Below are 19,520 nucleotides of genomic sequence, written 5' to 3' on the forward strand. Positions count from 1 at the left end.
AGACCAAGAGTCAGTATGAGCTAAAAACATCCAAGGGAAATCAAGCAAATTTCCATTTTTAGTAGTAAGTTGGAATGAGTTGGTAAAAAAAAAAAAAAAGGGAGAGAACAGAGACTATGCTTTACAAAAAGAAGCATTGACTTGAATAGAAAAGATTAGTATAGTCACAGTCTTCATATATCTGTCATCCACCGCTTGTTACCGACTTCACACAGATTCTCGGATGACCTTCAATCATCAACCAAAAGTTCACACACAATAAAAGATGAAACTAGTGAGGTCTTTCATTCAGCCGTCCTACAACACAGGATAAGGGGGAGCGTAGCCGCATTTATAGAAGACTCCTTGTCTTTATAAGCTTGAGCGCTAACTGCTTTGAAGCCGTAAACACAGCTATAAAATAATATAAGCATCAATGCAACGTGTGCTTTATAGCACACAATGACATCACACACAGGAAATATTGGTGAATAAATTTTTATTAATATATACTGTATATATATATATATATATATATATATATATATATATATATATATATATATATATATATATAACATTAAAATTGGAACAAGTCATTAAAAAAAAACTCCTTTGCAACCATTGCAATGGTAGGACCCAGTGCCTGGACAATGTCATTTAGAGCCCAGGGCAAACATGGCAAACTGTGCCCCCCCCCAAAAAAAAAATGTAGGAGCATTATGTGTCAGCAAAACCCCCCCCCCAAAAAAAAAAAAAATTGACCACTAATCTGCATGCTAATCCCCTAAAGTTGGGTACACACTAGTAGAAAATCTGACGAAAATTCGTACGATTTTCGGCTAGTGTGTACACAACTTTCAGGAGCTGATGCCGACATTTTCAACAAAAAAAAAAAAAAATGGAGGGACAAACACCAAAATTTTTATTGTCTGTCCCCAGACGACCAATTTTCGTTTAATGTGCATTAATCTGCGAAAAATCAGCTATGAAAGACCACGCATGATCTGAAGTTGCTGACGACCTGGAAGTCTAGGAACAAATGTTCTAAAGAAAAAATCGGACGAGAAATTTCGTGAACATTATGCACTGTTAGCTAAAAACGGTTATGACCGCAGAGCACGAGAGAGAAAAAATCGGAGGATATTTCGTCCAATTCTCGTCAAGTGTGTATGAGCCTTTAGTATAAATTTCCCCTCCTCCCAGTACAAATCCCGCTCCCAGCATAAATCTTTGCTGCAAAACCCCTGAATCTCTTCTCCTAGCAAAAATCCTCCTCCCCATCCCCCCTCCCAACACAAATTCCCGCCAAATCATCACTCCTAGCACACACCCCACAAATTTCCCTAACCTAAAAGAATCCTTAGCCCCTGCTGCCCACCAAATCCCCCCTTTGAACACAAAGCCCCACTCTCCTAGCAGCTGCCCCCCCCCCCCAACTCATATGATATCACAGTGCCCAGGGCAGTCGTTTCTCCTGCCTACCCCTTGTCCTGGACCTGGTAGGACCTTCTTTCTTGTTTAACTGGCTCATTGCTCTTCTCAGGATACATCAAAAGAAAAATATAATGCTCTCTTTAAGGGTTGCCACATCCCTAAAGGCATAAAACTACAAACAAGGAATGGATTGTGACTTTCACAGAAGAAGTCTCACTTCCATTTTTATTATTGTGTTCTATTCCTCAGGGGACAAAGTACATGTAGTATTTTGTCCCATCTTTCTATGCATTGTCTAATGGTAGCTGTGAGGTCAGACAAGGCACTCCTACTCCCTCCAAGGGCGTCTGCTGTGAGGTCAGACAAGGCACTCCTACTACTTCCAAGGGTGTCCGCTGTGAGGTCAGACGAGGCACTCCTACTACTTCCAAGGGCGTCCGCTGTTTGGTCAGACAAAGCACTCCTACTACCTCCAAGGGCGTTTAACAAAACAGATATCAAGGAGCTGGATGCTTTGACAAGCACAAGCATTTTAGTTAACACGCCCACCAAACCCCCAACCCCCCCCCCCCCCAGCATTTTCGCCTTGGGCAAGTGCTTGGAGACTAAAGCCTAGTACACACCACTAGTTTTTGTGCTGAGTTAAGTGAAAGAAAACTGACAGCTTCGGTTGGAGCCACTGTTCTAACAATCTGGTATTAGTACAGCGATCTCCCCCTGCTGTTCTTTTGTGTTCTGACAGGGGGACAAAATACTACATGTACTTTGACCCCAGCGGAACAGAACACATTAATAGAAATTGAAGTGAGACATTTTCTTTAAGGTGCTTCAACAATCCAAAAATATACTACTGTTATAACTATTGTAGTTTTATTAGATGCAAAAGTTTAAAAACTAGTAAGAGATACCATACATGCATAAATTATTCAGCATTTAAACCGTGGCTTGGGGCCAAAAAAACAGCATCAGGGTCTTTATGTACAGGATGATTCTTGAATCAAAGTGATGTCAACTGTAATGGGGCCTACAGCACTTGGTGTTTCCAGGTGGTCTCCCATCTACGGTAAGTACAAACCAGGCCTTACTCTGCCTTAGCCTATAGCCTCTGGTATTTCCAAACCATTTCCTATCTAAGTACTAACCAGCCCTGACCAAGCCTTTGCCTACAGTATCTGATATTCCCAGGTGGTCTCCCATACAAGTATTAACCATGTCCAACCCTGCCTTAGTCTACAACACCTGGTAATCCCAGGAGGTCTCCAATTCAAATATAAACAATGTCCAACCCAGCTCTAGCCCACAGCACCTGGAAATCCCCTGAGATTCCCCATCCAAATATTAACCATGTCCAACCCTGCCCTCGCCTACAGCACCTGGTAATCCCAGGCGGTCTTCCATCCAATTATTACCATGTCCAACCCTGCCCTAGCCTACAGCACCTGGTAATCCCAGGCGGTCTTCCATCCAATTATTAATCATGTCCAACCCTGCCCTCGCCTACAGCACCTGGTAATCCCAGGCGGTCTCCCATCCAATTATTAACCATGTCCAACCCTGCCCTCGCCTACAGCACCTGGTAATCCCAGGCGGTCTCCCATCCAATTATTAACCATGTCCAACCCTGCCCTAGCCTACAGCACCTGGTAATCCCAGGCGGTCTTCCATCCAATTATTAACCATGTCCAACCCTGCCCTAGCCTACAGCACCAGGTAATCCCAGGTGGTCTCCCATCCAATTATTAATCATATTTAACCCTGCCCTAGCCTAAAACATCTGGTAATTCCAGGTGGTCTCCCATCCAATTATTAACCATGTTTAACCCTGCCCTAGCCTACAACATCTGGTAATCCCAGATGATCCCCCATCCAAGTTTTAACCATGCCCAATCCTACCCTGGCCTACATCATCTGGTAATCCCAGATAGTCCTCCTATTTAAGAACTAACCATACCCCACCACCCAGCTTTAGGAACATTACATTCCCCTTAATTTAAGAACAACACTGTCCTTTCTGACCTTTATATATGGGCTTGATACCTTTTTTTGGGGTCCAAAGGAGTTTTAATGCTGAATAATTTATGCATGAATGTATGATATCATTTAAAAGCTTTTAACTTTTGTAACAAATAAAACGACAATTGTTTTTACCAGTATTTAAATTTGTGGATTATTTTAGTACCTTAAAAGTCCAACTCAGTTTGTTTCCTTGTTTGTAGTTCCTTATTTTTCTCAGAAGTCTACAGGGGTCCTGCTCACCAACAGGGACAGGGAAGCTCATTCTAATTGGCCTCCAGTGAGAAATACTGTGGTTTCTGACCATTGTAAAGCCAAGCACGGTATTACATCACAACTTCTGCCTCAAGCTTGTACTTATAGACACAGTCACTCAAAATCAAAATAAATACCACGCTAGTGTCCAAGTGAGCAGCCAGCACAACGCCGAACTAGTGCAAACAGTAATATAAACAATATGTGCATCGTTAATGAATAATTAACATATGGTAGTTATTAACAGAACCTGGTATGGATACCATGTGACTGTGCAAACAATGTAAAAATACATATGTATAAAATAAACTGATAAAAAATAATAACACCGTGAACAAAATCACATCATCGTGAAAGTGGCATGGCATAAAGAGATAGTGCAGAGAAAATGGAGTCCTTATATATCACAATGAGTGTGAATCAACTGATCTTCAAAAATGTGCTCCAAAGGTGAATATAGGAAAAAATATTGCTGTGACACAGCCCACCACCAATCACATAAGGAGGCTTAGAGGAGTGAGTGGACCTAGTTTGGGGTACGCCTAGTGGGTCAACTCATGCGTTGGTGTATGTACACCCAATATACAAGGGAGAAAGATAAGTAGCTCCTCACATCGATCTCCTTGTCACTCTCATGTGCTGGAAAAACTCTTTAACAATCATCCATGGAAAGGTTATGTAGACAATGCTCTCAGATTTGAATGGATTTTCTCCAACTATCACCAAGTGGATAGGTCATCAAAGAAAAAAACACAAAACCTCCACATAGTGTAAAACCATACAATGAGGGTATTTATTAAAAGTTCAGAACACACACAATTAGGCTTATAAAAAAGCGCTTTCAAGATTTGTCTGTATACAGCATCAGTATGCAATGACATGGAGAGGACTCAACCTGCCCATGGAGAGGTTGAGTCCTGTCCATGCTATTGCATACTGATACCCAAATTGTATGGTTTTACACTATGTGGAGTTGTTTTGTTTCCTTTCTTTGATTACCTATCTAATCACTTGGTGATTGTTGGAGAAAATCCATCCAAACCTTAGAGCGTTGTCTACATAACCTTTCCATGGATGATGGTTAAAGAGTTTTTCAGCACATGAGAGTGACAAGGAGATTGATGTGAGAAGCTACCTATCTTTCTCCCTTGTATATTGGGTGTACATACACCAAAGCATGAGTTGACCCACTAGGCGTACGCCAAACTGGGTCCACTCGTTCCAGTAAGCCTCCTTATGTGATTGGTGGTGGGCTGTGTCACTGCAATATTGTTTTCTATATTCACCTTTGGAGCACGTTTTTGAAAAGCAGTTGATTCACACTCATTGTGATACGCAAGGACTTCATTTTCTCTGCACTATCTCTTCATGCCATGCCACTTTCATGATGATGTGATTTTGTTCACTGTGTTATTATTTTTTATCAGTTTATTTTATACATACAGTGCCTTGCAAAAGTATTCGGCCCCCTTGAACTTTGCGACCTTTTGCCACATTTCAGGCTTCAAACATAAAGATATAAAACTGTAATTTTTTGTGAAGAATCAACAACAAGTGGGACACAATCATGAAGTGGAACGAAATTTATTGGATATTTCAAACTTTTTTAACAAATAAAAAACTGAAAAATTGGGCGTGCAAAATTATTCAGCCCCCTTAAGTTAATACTTTGTAGAGCCACCTTTTGCTGCAATTACAGTTGTAAGTCGCTTGGGGTATGTCTCTATCAGTTTTGCACATAGAGAGACTGACATTTTTGCCCATTCCTCCTTGCTAAACAGCTCGAGCTCAGTGAGGTTGGATGGAGAGCGTTTGTGAACAGCAGTTTTCAGTTCTTTCCACAGATTCTCGATTGGATTCAGGTCTGGACTTTGACTTGGCCATTCTAACACCTGGATATGTTTATTTGTGAACCATTCCATTGTAGATTTTGCTTTATGTTTTGGATCATTGTCTTGTTGGAAGACAAATCTCCGTCCCAGTCTCAGGTCTTTTGCAGACTCCATCAGGTTTTCTTCCAGAATGGTCCTGTATTTGGCTCCATCCATCTTCCCATCAATTTTAACCATCTTCCCTGTCCCTGCTGAAGAAAAGCAGGCCCAAACCATGATGCTGCCACCACCATCATGTTTGACAGTGGGGATGGTGTGTTCAGGGTGATGAGCTGTGTTGCTTTTACGCCAAACATAATGTTTTGCATTGTTGCCAAAAAGTTTGATTTTGGTTTTATCTGACCAGAGCACCTTCTTCCACATGTTTGGTGTGTCTCCCAGGTGGCTTGTGGCAAACTTTAAACTACACTTTTTATGAATATCTTTAAGAAATGGCTTTCTTCTTGCCACTCTTCCATAAAGGCCAGATTTGTGCAGTATAGGACTGATTGTTGTCCTATGGACAGAGTCTCCCACCTCAGCTGTAGATCTCTGCAGTTCATCCAGAGTGATCATGGGCCTCTTGGCTGCATCTCTGATCAGTCTTCTCCTTGTATGAGCTGAAAGTTTAGAGGGACGGCCAGGTCTTCGTAGATTTGCAGTGGTCTGATACTCCTTCCATTTCAATATTATCGCTTGCACAGTGCTCCTTGGGATGTTTAAAGCTTGGGAAATCTTTTTGTATCCAAATCTGGCTTTAAACTTCTCCACAACAGTATCTCGCACCTGCCTGGTGTGTTCCTTGTTCTTCATGATGCTCTCTGCGCTTTAAACGGACCTCTGAGACTATCACAGTGCAGGTGCATTTATACGGAGACTTGATTACACACAGGTGGATTCTATTTATCATCATTAGTCATTTAGGTCAACATTGGATCATTCAGAGATCCTCACTGAACTTCTGGAGAGAGTTTGCTGCACTGAAAGTAAAGGGGCTGAATAATTTTGCACGCCCAATTTTTCAGTTTTTTATTTGTTAACAAAGTTTGAAATATCCAATAAATTTCGTCCCACTTCATGATTGTGTCCCACTTGTTGTTGATTCTTCACAAAAAATTACAGTTTTATTTCTTTATGTTTGAAGCCTGAAATGTGGCAAAAGGTCGCAAAGTTCAAGGGGGCCGAATACTTTCGCAAGGCACTGTATGTATTTTTACATTGTTTGCACAGTCACATGATACCCATACCAGGTTCTGTTAATAACTATCATATGTTAATTGATCATTAGCGCTGCACATATTATTTATACAGACACTCAGTTCACAAGAACTTGACATTCTTGCCTAGGTTTGACTTTTAGTGTATAAAAGATTACATATTATATAAACCCAATCCCTAGATCTCATATTTGTTATATAAATGTAATTTTAAAAATCTTTATATTTAAATCTGCAGCTTTTCAAATCCTGTTTTTTAAAACCCGTTGCTTTGTTCACCATGAGATAGGTCCAGGTTCCCTTTAAATCAACAGAGATTGCGGCATTATATCACTACCTGCTCATTTACAACTTTGATCACAATTCTTGCCACTAGAAAGTTTTCCAGAGCCATAGTCCTTTTCTGCTCTGAGAGGTGACCAAATGCCAAGAACAGCAACAGAATCTGATGCTGGAAGATGTGAATTTCTACCTATCATGGAAGAGTCAACTTGGTTGTATTTTTTCCTTCAACCAAATTTTGGAGACGTTTCCCTGGCTACATCCTCCTGTTGTATATTTATTGCAATCTGTGACCTCGTAGAAGCGATTTCTCCTCACTTCCTGTTTCACTGATACCCAGTTGTGTTACCGATTATCTAGTGCAGGGTTTATCAAACATTTCAGTACGCCCCATTGTATAATATAATAAATAATTGTGGGCCGAAAAAAAAAATCTGTTTTATAAATATAAATCAATGAATAAAATGAAAATAAATAAATAAACATGCTATGAGAAGTAACTTTATATCAGAATCCCCCTTCACATCAGAAGTTCCCCATCACTTCATTGGCCCCCATTACATACATACAGACTCTGAGTCCCCCATACATTAAGGTCCCCATCAGAGTTTTCCCATATATCAGGGCCCCATCAGAGTTCCCCCATATATCAGGGTCCCCATCAGAGTTCCACATACATCAGGACCCCCGTCAGATTTCCTCCATATATCATGGTCCCTCTCAGAGTTCCCCCATGCATAAGGGCCCCCTTTAGAGTTCCCCCATATATCAGGGTCCCTATCAAAGTTCCTCCATACATCAGCACCCCTATCAGAGCTCCCTCATATTTTGAGGCCCAATCAATGTTCCTCAATACATCAAGGTCCCCATCAAAGTTCCCCCTTATATCAGTGCGCCATCAGACTTTCCCCATACACCAGGACCCCCATCAGGGTTCCCCCATATATTAGGGCCCCCATCAGGGTTCCCTCATATCAGGGCCCCAATCAAGGTTACCCCATATATCAGGGTACCCATCAAAAAGTCCCCCCTTATATCAGGCCCCCCCCATCAGGGTTCCCCCTTATATCAGGGTCCTCATCAAAGTTTCCCCTTATATCAGGGCCCCCCATCAGAGTTCCCCCAAACATCAGGGTCCCCATCAGAGCCTCCCCATCATATCAGAGCCCTCCCTTTCATATGAGTTTCCATTTCACGTCAGAAGCCCCCCATACGTATGTAGCCCCTTACACATCAGAGTACCCCTTTACATTAGGGTCCTTATCAGAAGCAAAGAACAACTGATCTGAATACTCAGTCTGTGCACTGAGTCTGAGGATACACCACTGACCCTAGCTAATAGCTGGGCAAAACCTCGTAGCGGGCCGGGTGTGGTCGCAAGCCATAGTTTGGAGTAAAGAAATGGAGTATAACTAACTCTAGCTTCAGTTTTCCTAAAGGGTTACTTATGTCCATTTTGGATAGTATGGGACACAATAGATTGATATAAATGGCAGGTATCTAGACAGGCATTGGCCAAGGTAATCATTTCAATGAATGAATGTCTCTCTTTTTGGAGCAGCCATGATGTCAATATGTTTATTCATGAGTGTACAATGTTGCCAGGTGATTTAACAAGCATGAAGCATTAATATAATGCACGTGTCTCTGCAACATGATATAAAAAAGGGGGGGGGGGGATTGGACACCTCTGCCGCATTCCACTTATGTGTTTAATAGTCAATGGAATGCTAAACCAGCCAAAAATGATCTTACCACTTACTCATCACATTTATATTTCCTTCTCACAGATTACCTCATCTGAAATAAAGCAAAGCATAACTCACTGTAACGTGACAGTCGGTAAGAAATCATTAAATAATCAGTTATTGGTTCAGAGATATCAGTGCAGTAAAGACTCATGAAATGTAAAGATTTGCTGTGGAATACTTTTGCCAAGAATAAGGTAAATGTAAAGTACAATATACAGAGGAAGATTAGGGGTGCCGTGCTGCTGAGTCATTGCAGGCAGGGGGCGCAGGGGGCCTGTGCTGCTTTGTTACTGTTGGAAGAGGGGGAGCAGGGAGAGCTGAGCCGCTGAGCTGTCACTGGGAGGGTGAGCTAAGCTGCCAAGTCACTGCTGGGAGAGGGTGCAGGAGATCTGAGCTGCTGAGTCACTTCTGGGAGGGGGAGCAGCTGAGCTGCTGCTGGTAAGGGAGAGCAGGGAGAACTGAGCTGGGGAGTCACTTATTAGAGGAGAAGGAGCAGGGATAACTGTGCTGCTGAGTCATTGCAGGGAAGGGGCACAGGGGGCCTGAGCTGCTTAGTTACTGTTGGAAGAGGGGAGCAGGGAAAACGGAGCTGCTGAGCTGTCACTGAGAGGGTGAGTTGAGCTGCCAAGTCCCTGCTGGGAGAGGGTGCAGGAGATCTGAGCTGCTAAGTCACTTCTGGGAGGTGAGGAAGCTGAGCTGCTGCTGGTAAAGGAGAGTAGGGGGAACTGAGCTGTGGAGTCACTTATTGGAGGAGGAGCAGAGAGAACTGTGCTGCTGAGTATCTGCAGTTAGGAGGCGCAGTGGCCTGAGCTGCTTATTTACTGCAGGAAGAGGGGAAGTTGGGAGAGTTGAGCTGCTGAGCTGTCACTGGGAGGGTGAGCTGAGCTGCCAAGTCACTGTTGGGAGAGGGTTCAGGGGATCTGAGCTGCTGAGTCACTTCTGCGAGTGGAAGCAGCCGAACTGCTGTTGGGAAGGACAAGCAGGGAGAACTGAGCTCCTGAGCCACGTCTGGGAGAAGGAGCAGCGAGAACTGAGCTGCTGAGTCACTGTTGGGGGGAGCAGTAAGAACTGAGTTGCCCAGTCACTGCTGGGAGACGGAGCAGGTAAAACTGAGCTACTGAGTCACAGTGGGAGGTGGAACGGGGAGAACTGAGCTGCTAAATCACTGCAGGGATGGGCTTCTGAGAAAACCACTTTATTGTTTCTCTTGTTAAAGCAGAAGTTAACTCAGAGAAACAGAAAAACCCGTAACAGGGAACTAACACTCTACACCCTGCCCCCCCCCCCCGATTCCCGCTGTACTTACCTTCGGTGATGCCTAGCTGTCAGTGCTCATACAGCTGGTCCAGTGGTGGGCAGATTTGAAATCCAGTGATCCTTTTGACGGTTCTGACCAGTCAACATCCCTCTGATCCCTCCTGAAAGCACTGCACAGAGAAGAGGGAGGAGAGCGGGGATTTCAAATCTCCAGACTGCTGGACCGACTGCGTGGGCACTAACAGCCCAGAATCCCAATAGGTAAGTACAGCGGGGACGGGGTAGGTGGGGAGGGTGTGCGCTGTCAGTTCACCTTTACATTTTTTGATGAAATCCAACAAAGACATATATTGTCACAATCTTGCAATAATTTCATTGAACAAATGATAGAAAAACATACGTGTAGAATACAAGAAATTGACTATTTTTATCACTTTTTCTGAAATTTGTTTGAGTTATATTTGTTCTAATACATTGATCACTGATTCTTTATTTATTTATTGATATTATTGCAGGATTGACATTTTGCATGTTTCTTATATGTATTTAATAATTTTTGCACTCTATTGATAGAATGTTTCCACCAGATAGTGCACTATTGTGTATATATATATATATATAAAATATATGTATGTAACGGATTTATATGTACAAAGGGGATAGTTTGCACTCGGTAAACAGCAGATATCTTTTAGGGCCCGTTTATACCAGTTGCATTTTGAGGGCCTATACTGTACCTAAAAAAAGCAATTTGTTCCAATGTGCCCAATTCACACCATTGCATTTCTTTGCACCAGTACGTGCATAAAAAAAATCGTAAACGCAATAAAAAGCACATAAATGCAAGGGGAAAGCATTTTTTAAATACTAAATAAAAATTTTTGTAGTGAAGGAAACAAATTATTATTTTAAACGCAAAACCACACACTGATTGTTGAGACCGCGGTGTAAACGAGACCTTAAGAGACGGTTCACACTGAGGCGACACGACTTCGGGGGGCGACCTGTGAAGTCGCGTGCACCGCTGTGCACCGCGACTTCGGCGCGACTTGCAGGGACTTCACATAATGGAAGTCTATGCAAGTCGCTCCGAGGTCCCCCCAAAGTAGTACAGGACCCTTTTTCTAAGTCGGAGCGACTTGTGTCGCTCCTATTAGAACGGGTCCTGTACTACTCAATGGACCGCGACTGACTGCGACTTGTCAGGCTGACAAGTCGCCTGACAAGTCACGGCAGTGTGAATGGGCTCTAAATCATTGCTTGCATTGATCAATACTTCTTAACTAACAATTACCTGCAGAGAATCATTTGCAACAATACAAAAATAAAATAAATCAGATGTCTGTCATTCCAGCCAGTAATGATAGGTCATGCGTTTTCTATGGAAGATGTTGTGATAGTTACATAGTAGTTGAGGTTGAATAAAGACAACAGTCCATCCAGTTCAACCTGTATAGGTGTGTGTGTGTCAGTGGCCTGATCATTTCCCATTTCACATACCCCTGAATGTTTTGATTTATGATATGCATGTCCAAGAGTCTTTTAAGTCCCCGTTCACACTAAGGCTCCGTTCACATGTGAGCGTATGGATCGCGGGCAGAACCGCCGCGGTTCCGCCCGCGATCCGGAGATTATTGCAAATCGCGGGACGCCTAGCGTTGCCCGTTGATTTGCAATAGCCCCCCAAACGCCGAGCGATGTTGCCGCGATTTCCGCCTGCCGAATCGCGGCAACATCGCGCAAACAAAATCGCGGGACGCAATACGCTCCAAAGAAGCTCTTGTACTTCTTTGGAGCGTATTGCGTCCCGAGATTTTGTTTGCGCGATGTTGCCGCGATTCGGCAGGCGGAAATCGCGGCAACATCGCTCGGCGTTTGGGGGGCTATTGCAAATCAACGGGCAACGCTAGGCGTCCCGCGATTTGCAATAATCTCCGGATCGCGGGCGGAACCGCGGCGGTTCTGCCCGCGATCCAAACGCTGACATGTGAACGGAGCCTAAGGCGACCTGTGAGGTCGCCTTCCATAGGGAAGCTGCGGACCCGTTCTAATAGGAGCGACACAAGTCGCTCCGACTTAGAAAAAGGGTCCGGAGCTTCTTTGGGGCGACCCGGAGGCGACCGCCATAGACTTCAATGTTATGAAGTCCGTGGCGGCCGCTCCGAGATTGCGGCGCGCTGCTCGCACCGCGACCTCGGAGGTTCGCCCCCCGAGTCGGATCGCCCCTATGTGAACGGGGCCTAAAAGTAGCCATACTCCCTGCAGTTACCACCAACTGTGGAAGAGAGTTCCACATTCTCACCGCCCTTACAGTGAAGAAACCCTTAAGGTTAAACTGCCTCTTCTCTAATCTCATTGTGTGTCCTCTTTCACTCCCTGGGACTAAATAGTTTTTTCCTATGCTGGGATCACCATTAAGGTATTTGTAAATCGCTACCATGTCCCCTCTCAGGCATTAGTTGCTCATTTTGCCTGATGTTACTCTAGAAGTGACCTGTGTATGGCCAGCGTCCAGCCAGGAAAGAGCCGGAAAAAAGGGAACACCATCCAGGAAAAAAATCACAATCTGAGACTAAAAGCGGTAGTATCCCTGTACAAAAAACAAAACAAAAAAAAACCCTGCAAGACAAAGGCATAATGTGCTAGTATGCATTGCATACTAGCACATTATGAAATACTTACCTTGGAACCAAGCCCCCACATAGTCGCCCAGACACCGCTAATGGAGCTGTCATGTTCCCTCTGCGTCTCTTCCGGGTTCGGCGGCTCCGGCACTGTGAGTGGCCGGAGCCGTGATGACGTCACTACCGTGCATACGCGGGCGCTCACTGTCCAGCAAGGAGCTCTGAAGGTCCGCCGGAACTTCAGAGCGCATGCGCCGCTGGTGTCAGCGGGTGCAAGCAGGGTGAATATCTCCTAAACCGTGCAGGTTTAGGAGATATCTATTTTACCTACAGGTAAGCATTATTATAGGCCTTATTATAGGCTTACCTATAGGTAAAAGTTAAAAAGCGGAGTATACTACAGCTTTAAAATGAACACGCTCCATACATCCAGAACAACCATTCTCAGCCAGGGTTTTGTAGAACCTTAAAGTTCCTCCAGAGGTTGTCAAGGGTTCCTTGAGCTGTGGCCAGGGTGGATAAAAATCAATGATTTTTCAATTTAAATCAGATTTTTTTTTTTTATTTTAGGCAAATTTTTCTTATTTTTATCAAATTTATTTTAATAAAATGCTTTTGGAGTAAAAATATATCTAAAGATATGTTTCTATTTTAGATCCATTATTAATTTTGTTTATTCAGCATGAAACGGAGCTTAGTTATGTAGCATGAGGCTGTATATTCTGCAATATTTACATTTTGTGGTAAACTCATTCTATGAATCCAAGCTCTGCAAGCTGAGATAACATTGATGCACTGCATTGATGCATTCACACAATTTCACAGTGAGATAAAACAAAGTTCAGGAATATTCCTTTATCTCATTGTTTTGCAAATCTTTGTACACTACAAACTGTATGATTGAATCGGTTCTGATATCGCTGTTTTACAAACTTGGCAGCTTATTATTCTAAATAGGAAACCTTCATTTTGTTTGCAAATATTAAAGATTGTAACTACCAGCAAGAATAAGTCCTTACATTTAAAGAGAACCTGTCATTTCAGATCCATCATGGCAGCGCCTGTTAGCGGACATCCACTCACATGCTGCCGCCACGTCCCTCACCTTGTTGTGTCACTGCCGCATCACCACCCAAGTGAATGGGACTGTCGGTGAGTCAACAGGGAGTCAGAGGTGGAGCCACTTCAGGACAGAGATGACGGTTGCTATTTAAATTGAGTTGATTTAACCACTTGCCGACCGCCGCAAGTACATATACTGCGGTGGTCAGCCCCGGCCAGGCAAAGTGACGTACCGGTACGTCACTAGCCTGTCACTCGCTTGTGAGCCAATAGCGGGCGAGCGCGCGCCCGCTGAGGCGCGCACCTGCCCCTGCTCGTTCCCTAACAAGTCAGTGCGTGTGACATCGGGTCCGCCAGTCACTCGCGATCGTTGGCCGGGAAGGGAGAAAGGCAGGCGGCTAATGTAAACACAGCCGCCTGTCATTCTCCTCTGTGTAAAAATGGAGATCAGACGGTTCTACTATGTAGGACCATTGATCTCTGTTTTTACACTAATAGCCATGTCCCATCACAGTTAGAAACACGCCCCTAGGACACACTTAACCCCTCCCTCTCCAATACAGTTAACCCCTTCCCTGCCAGTGTCATTTTTACAGTAACAGTGCATACTGTATGTATAGCACTGATTACTGCAGTAATGTCACTGGTAACCCCAAAAGTGTCAAAAATGTCAGTCAAGGGTCCGATCTGTCCCCGCAATGTTGCAGTCCCACAAAAAAAAAATTGCAGATCGCCGCCATTACTCGTTAAAAAAAAAAAAACACCAAAAATTACAAAAATCTTTCCCTTTGTTAGTAAACGCGATAACTTTTGCGCAAACCAATCAAAATACGCTTTTTGTGATTTTTTTTACCAAACATATGTAGCATAAAACAAATTGGCCGAAAATGTTAAAAAATTTAGATTTTTACATTTTTTTGGGGGGGGAATTTCATATAAAAAATGTGAAAAATATTGTTATTTTTGCAAAATTGTCGCTTTTTTTTTGTTTATAGCGCAAAAAGTAAAAATTGCACAGGTGATCAAATACCACCAAAAGAAAGCTCTGTTTGTGGGAAAAAAAGAGGTCAAATTAGTTTAGGTACAGCGTCGCTCGACCGCGTAACTGTCCGTTAAAGTCACACAGTGAAAAATCGCAAAAAAAACCCTGGTCAGGAAGGGGGTAAAATCTTCTGGGGCTTAAGTGGTTAAATAAGGTCTTTTTACTAATCGTGATTTAAATTGACTTGATTTAAATCAAATCCACCCTGGCTGTGGCTGATTAACCTCCCATGTGATGATGCCTGAATAGTTCCAGGGCCAACACCACTTGGCAAAACCAACAGCATAAGAATTATATTATTCGCCTTGTTGCATTTGGTGGGCGGTAGAGCTGCCAAAAACAACCCATTCAAGTGAGTAGAGATGCAACAAAACCCCCGTGCAATCACGCAGTAGTGCTTTAGAGAGTTAAAGCAGTATTAAACCCAAAAGCCAACATTTAATTAAATTGCAGCTTACCAATTTTTAGATGTGATGGCTGCATTAGTTTTATTATTTAGGCTTTCATTCTACTATTTTGATCTGGTGATCCTGCCAGTAAATCTGTTGATCCTAAACAGAACAAGCTCTCTTCCAGATGTATCAGGGATGAGACAAACTATTTACCACTAGCTGGGGTGCTTATCATGATCAGCTTTTATTCATTTAGATAAAACCTTTATCCCAATAAGAAAAATTGTTTGCTGCAACTGCTTGTAAAGTGTGATCTGGATATTGGCTTTGATCTGTTAGTGTATCTAGATCTACTAGGAAATATTGCACTACCCTCCCCCCAGACTGACACTGCTGCTGTCCAAAGGTGTTCTTTCATCCAGAGTGGAGGCACACACTATAAGAAAATTGGGCGAAAGATCATCTGACTTTCCTCGCAAATCGAAAATGATGAACAAAAATTAGTACGGAAATTCTTGAATGACAAAGGGTTTTTTTTTTTTTTTGTTGTTTATTGTTTCTGATCACTCGCAGTCCTTCTTTTCGGATTTTTCTTGTACAAGAATTGTACAAAAATGGTACACACTACACAAAAATTGTTCATTCTTTTCCCGAACAAGAACGACTGTGGAGTTTTTCCCTTTGGGAATTTTTATAGGAAAATTCGGAATCGGCTGTCGAAAGTTCGGAATCGGCTGTCACTATACAAAAATCATACGAAAGTTCTTTGAACCACGATACACGCCCGATTTTCTTATAGAAATATATAAATTATTCTAAATTATATACATTTTTCTTGTACAATTTTCCTTTAGATTTACCAAAACTAGATAAGCTCTGAGGAAGGGAGCACAACCCCTGAAACGTGTTAGCTGTCCAGCCCTTTGCGCCCAGGACAAACTGCATTGCGTTCCAGCTGGAGCAGATCTGTGTTGCTTGATGTTTGAATTCAGATGTGAGTATCCATTTGTCCATGTGGATTAAAAAATTGTCTATGGTAATGCACGGGGTGGTTGCATCCTCCTGTGTGTTTTTTGTACTAGATAATAGGAGGTCAAACCTAACCCCTTTAATTTGTATGCAATCAGGCAGGCCCTTGCACTACAAAGTTGAAGGTAAATGTAAAGGAAATTGAACAAGAAAGTTGGATAATGTATGACCAGCCTAATGCATGAGGTGTGTGACTGGCCAGATCACCAGGGGGAAAAAAGTCTAAAAAAGAAAACTAATGCAGCCACCACATTTAAGGATTTGTAAGTTGCAATATATTACATGTATGGTTTTGGGTTAAATACCGCTTTAACACAGGCTGTGAGGAAGCAACATATCACCTCCTCATCACCTGCCAAACGCCTCTGAAAAGCGATCCAAGGGGCAGCAAGGTCTACTACGAGTGTAAACTTAGCCAAAAGGTATAAAAGTATATAAAAACACATAAACAGCATACAAAATTAAAATTCTCACACTATTTACTATAAAGACATAATATAATAAGATAGTTAAAGCCTGACTGAAAGTAAACCTCTACATGCACAGGTGAAACACACATGTGAGCAGTTTTACCTGACATAGGACTTGCATTTCTCTCCATTGAGTCGTGAGATCACACAGCTCTGTCACACAGCTCAGCCAGGAGAATGACTCCACTTTATCCGTCCCAAGAAATACACTGCTGACACCTCCCCGCCTACAGCCTGTGATTGGACACTGAAGGAGCAGCAAACAGATGAGGTCACATCTCTGCTCTCTCCTCCTACCCACATGCTGTTTCTGAAAGTACGGAGCATTATATACCTATGTTATGAGCTTCAGTATGGGTTATAAATGCTGTTCTTTGATAAATAGCAACTTCTTTGTGTTAAAAGTGTGCGCTCACGGCTCCGAATTGTGTGACCACTGTGACAGCCAATCATGGTGGTCACATGATCAGGTAGTCCATCCCACCTCCCCTGGGTGTAAATGCCCAGTTAAAGGGACACCAGGGCTGGATGTAAAGGGGGATAATGCCATTGCTCCCCGGGTTGCATATACCCCCCAACCCTTATGCTCAGGGAATAAACACAAAGGGACTATGCTTTGTGTTATCAATGGTTCATGGTTTGTGGTGCACTGGGCATGTGCAATGGGGTAATATTCAAAATGAATGGTCAGGGGAATGCCTCCAATGAGGAAAAGTGAGAAAACTGACTCAGGCGGTACTAAGTGGGGCGCAGCGACACCTCTTCCTTATTGCTGCTTAGTAATGTTTCCCTGTATACTAAGCAGCTGTAAGGAAGGGGTGTCGCTGCACCCCACTGAGTACCGCCTGTTTGTTAAGTCTAGGGGTGCGGGGATAAGGAGTAATATATACTCAGTGGGTACTCAGTGGGGTGCAGGGACACCCCTTCCTTACAGCTGCTTAGTAATGTTTCCCTGCATACATAAGGCAGTGTTACTAAGTTGGTTTCCAGGATGCCATCGGCTAGAATGCTATCACAGCTAGGAGCACCTTAGGGAGAGGACAATGGCAAAAATGGAGAGAGTTGATCTCATTAGGTCTGGGGGGGGGGGGGGGCTGAAGGAGCTAAATGACTTACCATATACCCCACTCTGGCAGGCTCCAGTGCCCTCTTCTTCTCTCCTCCGCTCCAGGCTGTGGGTGGTTGCTTGGCATCATTGTGTAAGGCTACTAGTCTGCTAATGGAGGAGATGGCAGGTGTGTGACCTCGGCTAGGAGTGCCATAAAGAGGAAGCAATGGCACAAATGGAGGGAGCTGACAGGAATGAGGATTATAGTATGCATTACTCCTCATCCCCACACCCCTAAACTAAACGAACAGGGGGTACTCAGTGGGGTGCAGCAAAACCCCTTCCTTACAGCTGCTTAGTAATGTTTCCCTATATACATAGGGCAGTGTTACTAAGCTGGTTTTCAGGGCACCATTGGCTGGGGAGCACAGCATCATTGGTTTTTTATGGTGCCCACTTGCACCATAACAGCCAATGATGCCGCATGGCCCAGCTGCCTGTGGCCTAGCAACGAGTAACGCTGCTGTACCAGTTTCCTAGCAACCAAAAAGGTGGCAGTCAACATGAGGTGATATTAGGGGGTTTAACCAGGGTGTATTCAAAAACGCCCACTTCAAGTGGCAATTGACTGAGGCTTGTATTAATGCACGATAAAACATGCACTAATACCCACCACTTAGATATGGGGGCAACTAACTCTCCCTTCTTCTCCCATGATGCGCACTGGGACCCTCGGCGGTTCATCACCAGCAACCACTCAACCACTCTTGGAGTATGGAGCATCCTAAGCACTGTTTCATTTCAGAGGTGACCTGGTCAGAGTTCACATTTTCTCTCCAGCATTGGATCAAGCAAAAGTTCACCCAAAGGACTGGTTCACTTGGAAGTTGTGTCTGGAGTTGGTCTTTAAAGCTATACTTACTTCTTGCTGGGATGTCTAAAGAAGAGAAGGGGGTCTAAGGCCTAAGTACAAGAAAAAGACCAGCACTGCAATGGGTAAATGCTCATTAGGTCTAGGGGGGGCTCAAGAGGCTGAATTACTTACCCTACACCCCAGTCTGGCTCTCCTCTTCTTTTCTCTGTTCCCGTCTGTGGGTGGTTCCTCAGAGTCATTGCCTAAGGCCACTAATCCATCACTGTACGAGAAGGAGGAGGCACGCATGCAACCACGGCTAGGAGAACCTTAGAGAGGGAGCAATGGTACGAATAGAGAATTGAGCTCATTTGGTCTGGAGGGGGGCTGAAGAGGCTGAATTACTAACCCTACACCCTACTCTGGTAGGCTCCAGCTTTCTTCTCTACTCCAGATTTTGGGTGATTGATCGGCATGATTTCGCAAAGCTACTAATCTGCCACTGTACGAGGAGATGTAGGCAGGCATGCGATCACAGCTAGGAGCACCTTATGGAGAGAGCAAAAGCAAAAATGGAGAGTGTTGATCTCATTAGGTCTAGGGAGGCTGAAGGGGCTGAATGACTTACCCTACTCTGGCAGGCTCTGGTGGGCTCTTCTTCTCTCCTCTGCTCCAGGCTGTGGGTAGTTCCTTGGCATCACCGTGTAAGGCTACTAGTCTGCTAATGGAGGAGGTGGCAGGCGTGTGACCTTGGCCAGGAGCGCCATAAAGAGGAAGCAATGGAACAAATGTATGGAGCCGACTGGAGTGAGGAGTAAAGTATACTCCTTATCCCCACACCCAGAGACTAAATGAACAGTTAACCTTTTGTAGTGCAGTTGTCTAATTCCCAAAGTTTGACTTTAAATATTTCGTGTTGTGGAGAAAAGTCTGCTACA

General features: G+C 43.7%; 1 protein-coding gene across 2 annotated transcripts in view; it reads right to left on the reverse strand.

Annotated features, from left to right (window-relative positions):
- The window catches only part of ENTPD1 (ectonucleoside triphosphate diphosphohydrolase 1), a 184,691-nt gene that overhangs the window by 119,827 nt on the left and 45,344 nt on the right, over window positions 1-19,520 (reverse strand). Inside the window, exon 1 of one of the 2 annotated variants that reach the window (XM_082269376.1) lies at window positions 16,785-16,862. The exons of the other annotated variant lie outside the window; for it this stretch is intronic. Coding sequence (XP_082125502.1) covers window positions 16,785-16,812 — 28 coding nt within the window. The 5' untranslated portion in view covers window positions 16,813-16,862. Of the gene's footprint in view, window positions 1-16,784; window positions 16,863-19,520 lie in introns of those variants that run through there. 2 annotated transcript variants of the gene reach the window in all.

The sequence above is a fragment of the Pelophylax lessonae genome (assembly GCF_965119305.1).
Source record: "Pelophylax lessonae genome assembly, chromosome: 9".
Classification (NCBI taxonomy): Eukaryota; Metazoa; Chordata; class Amphibia; order Anura; family Ranidae; genus Pelophylax; species Pelophylax lessonae.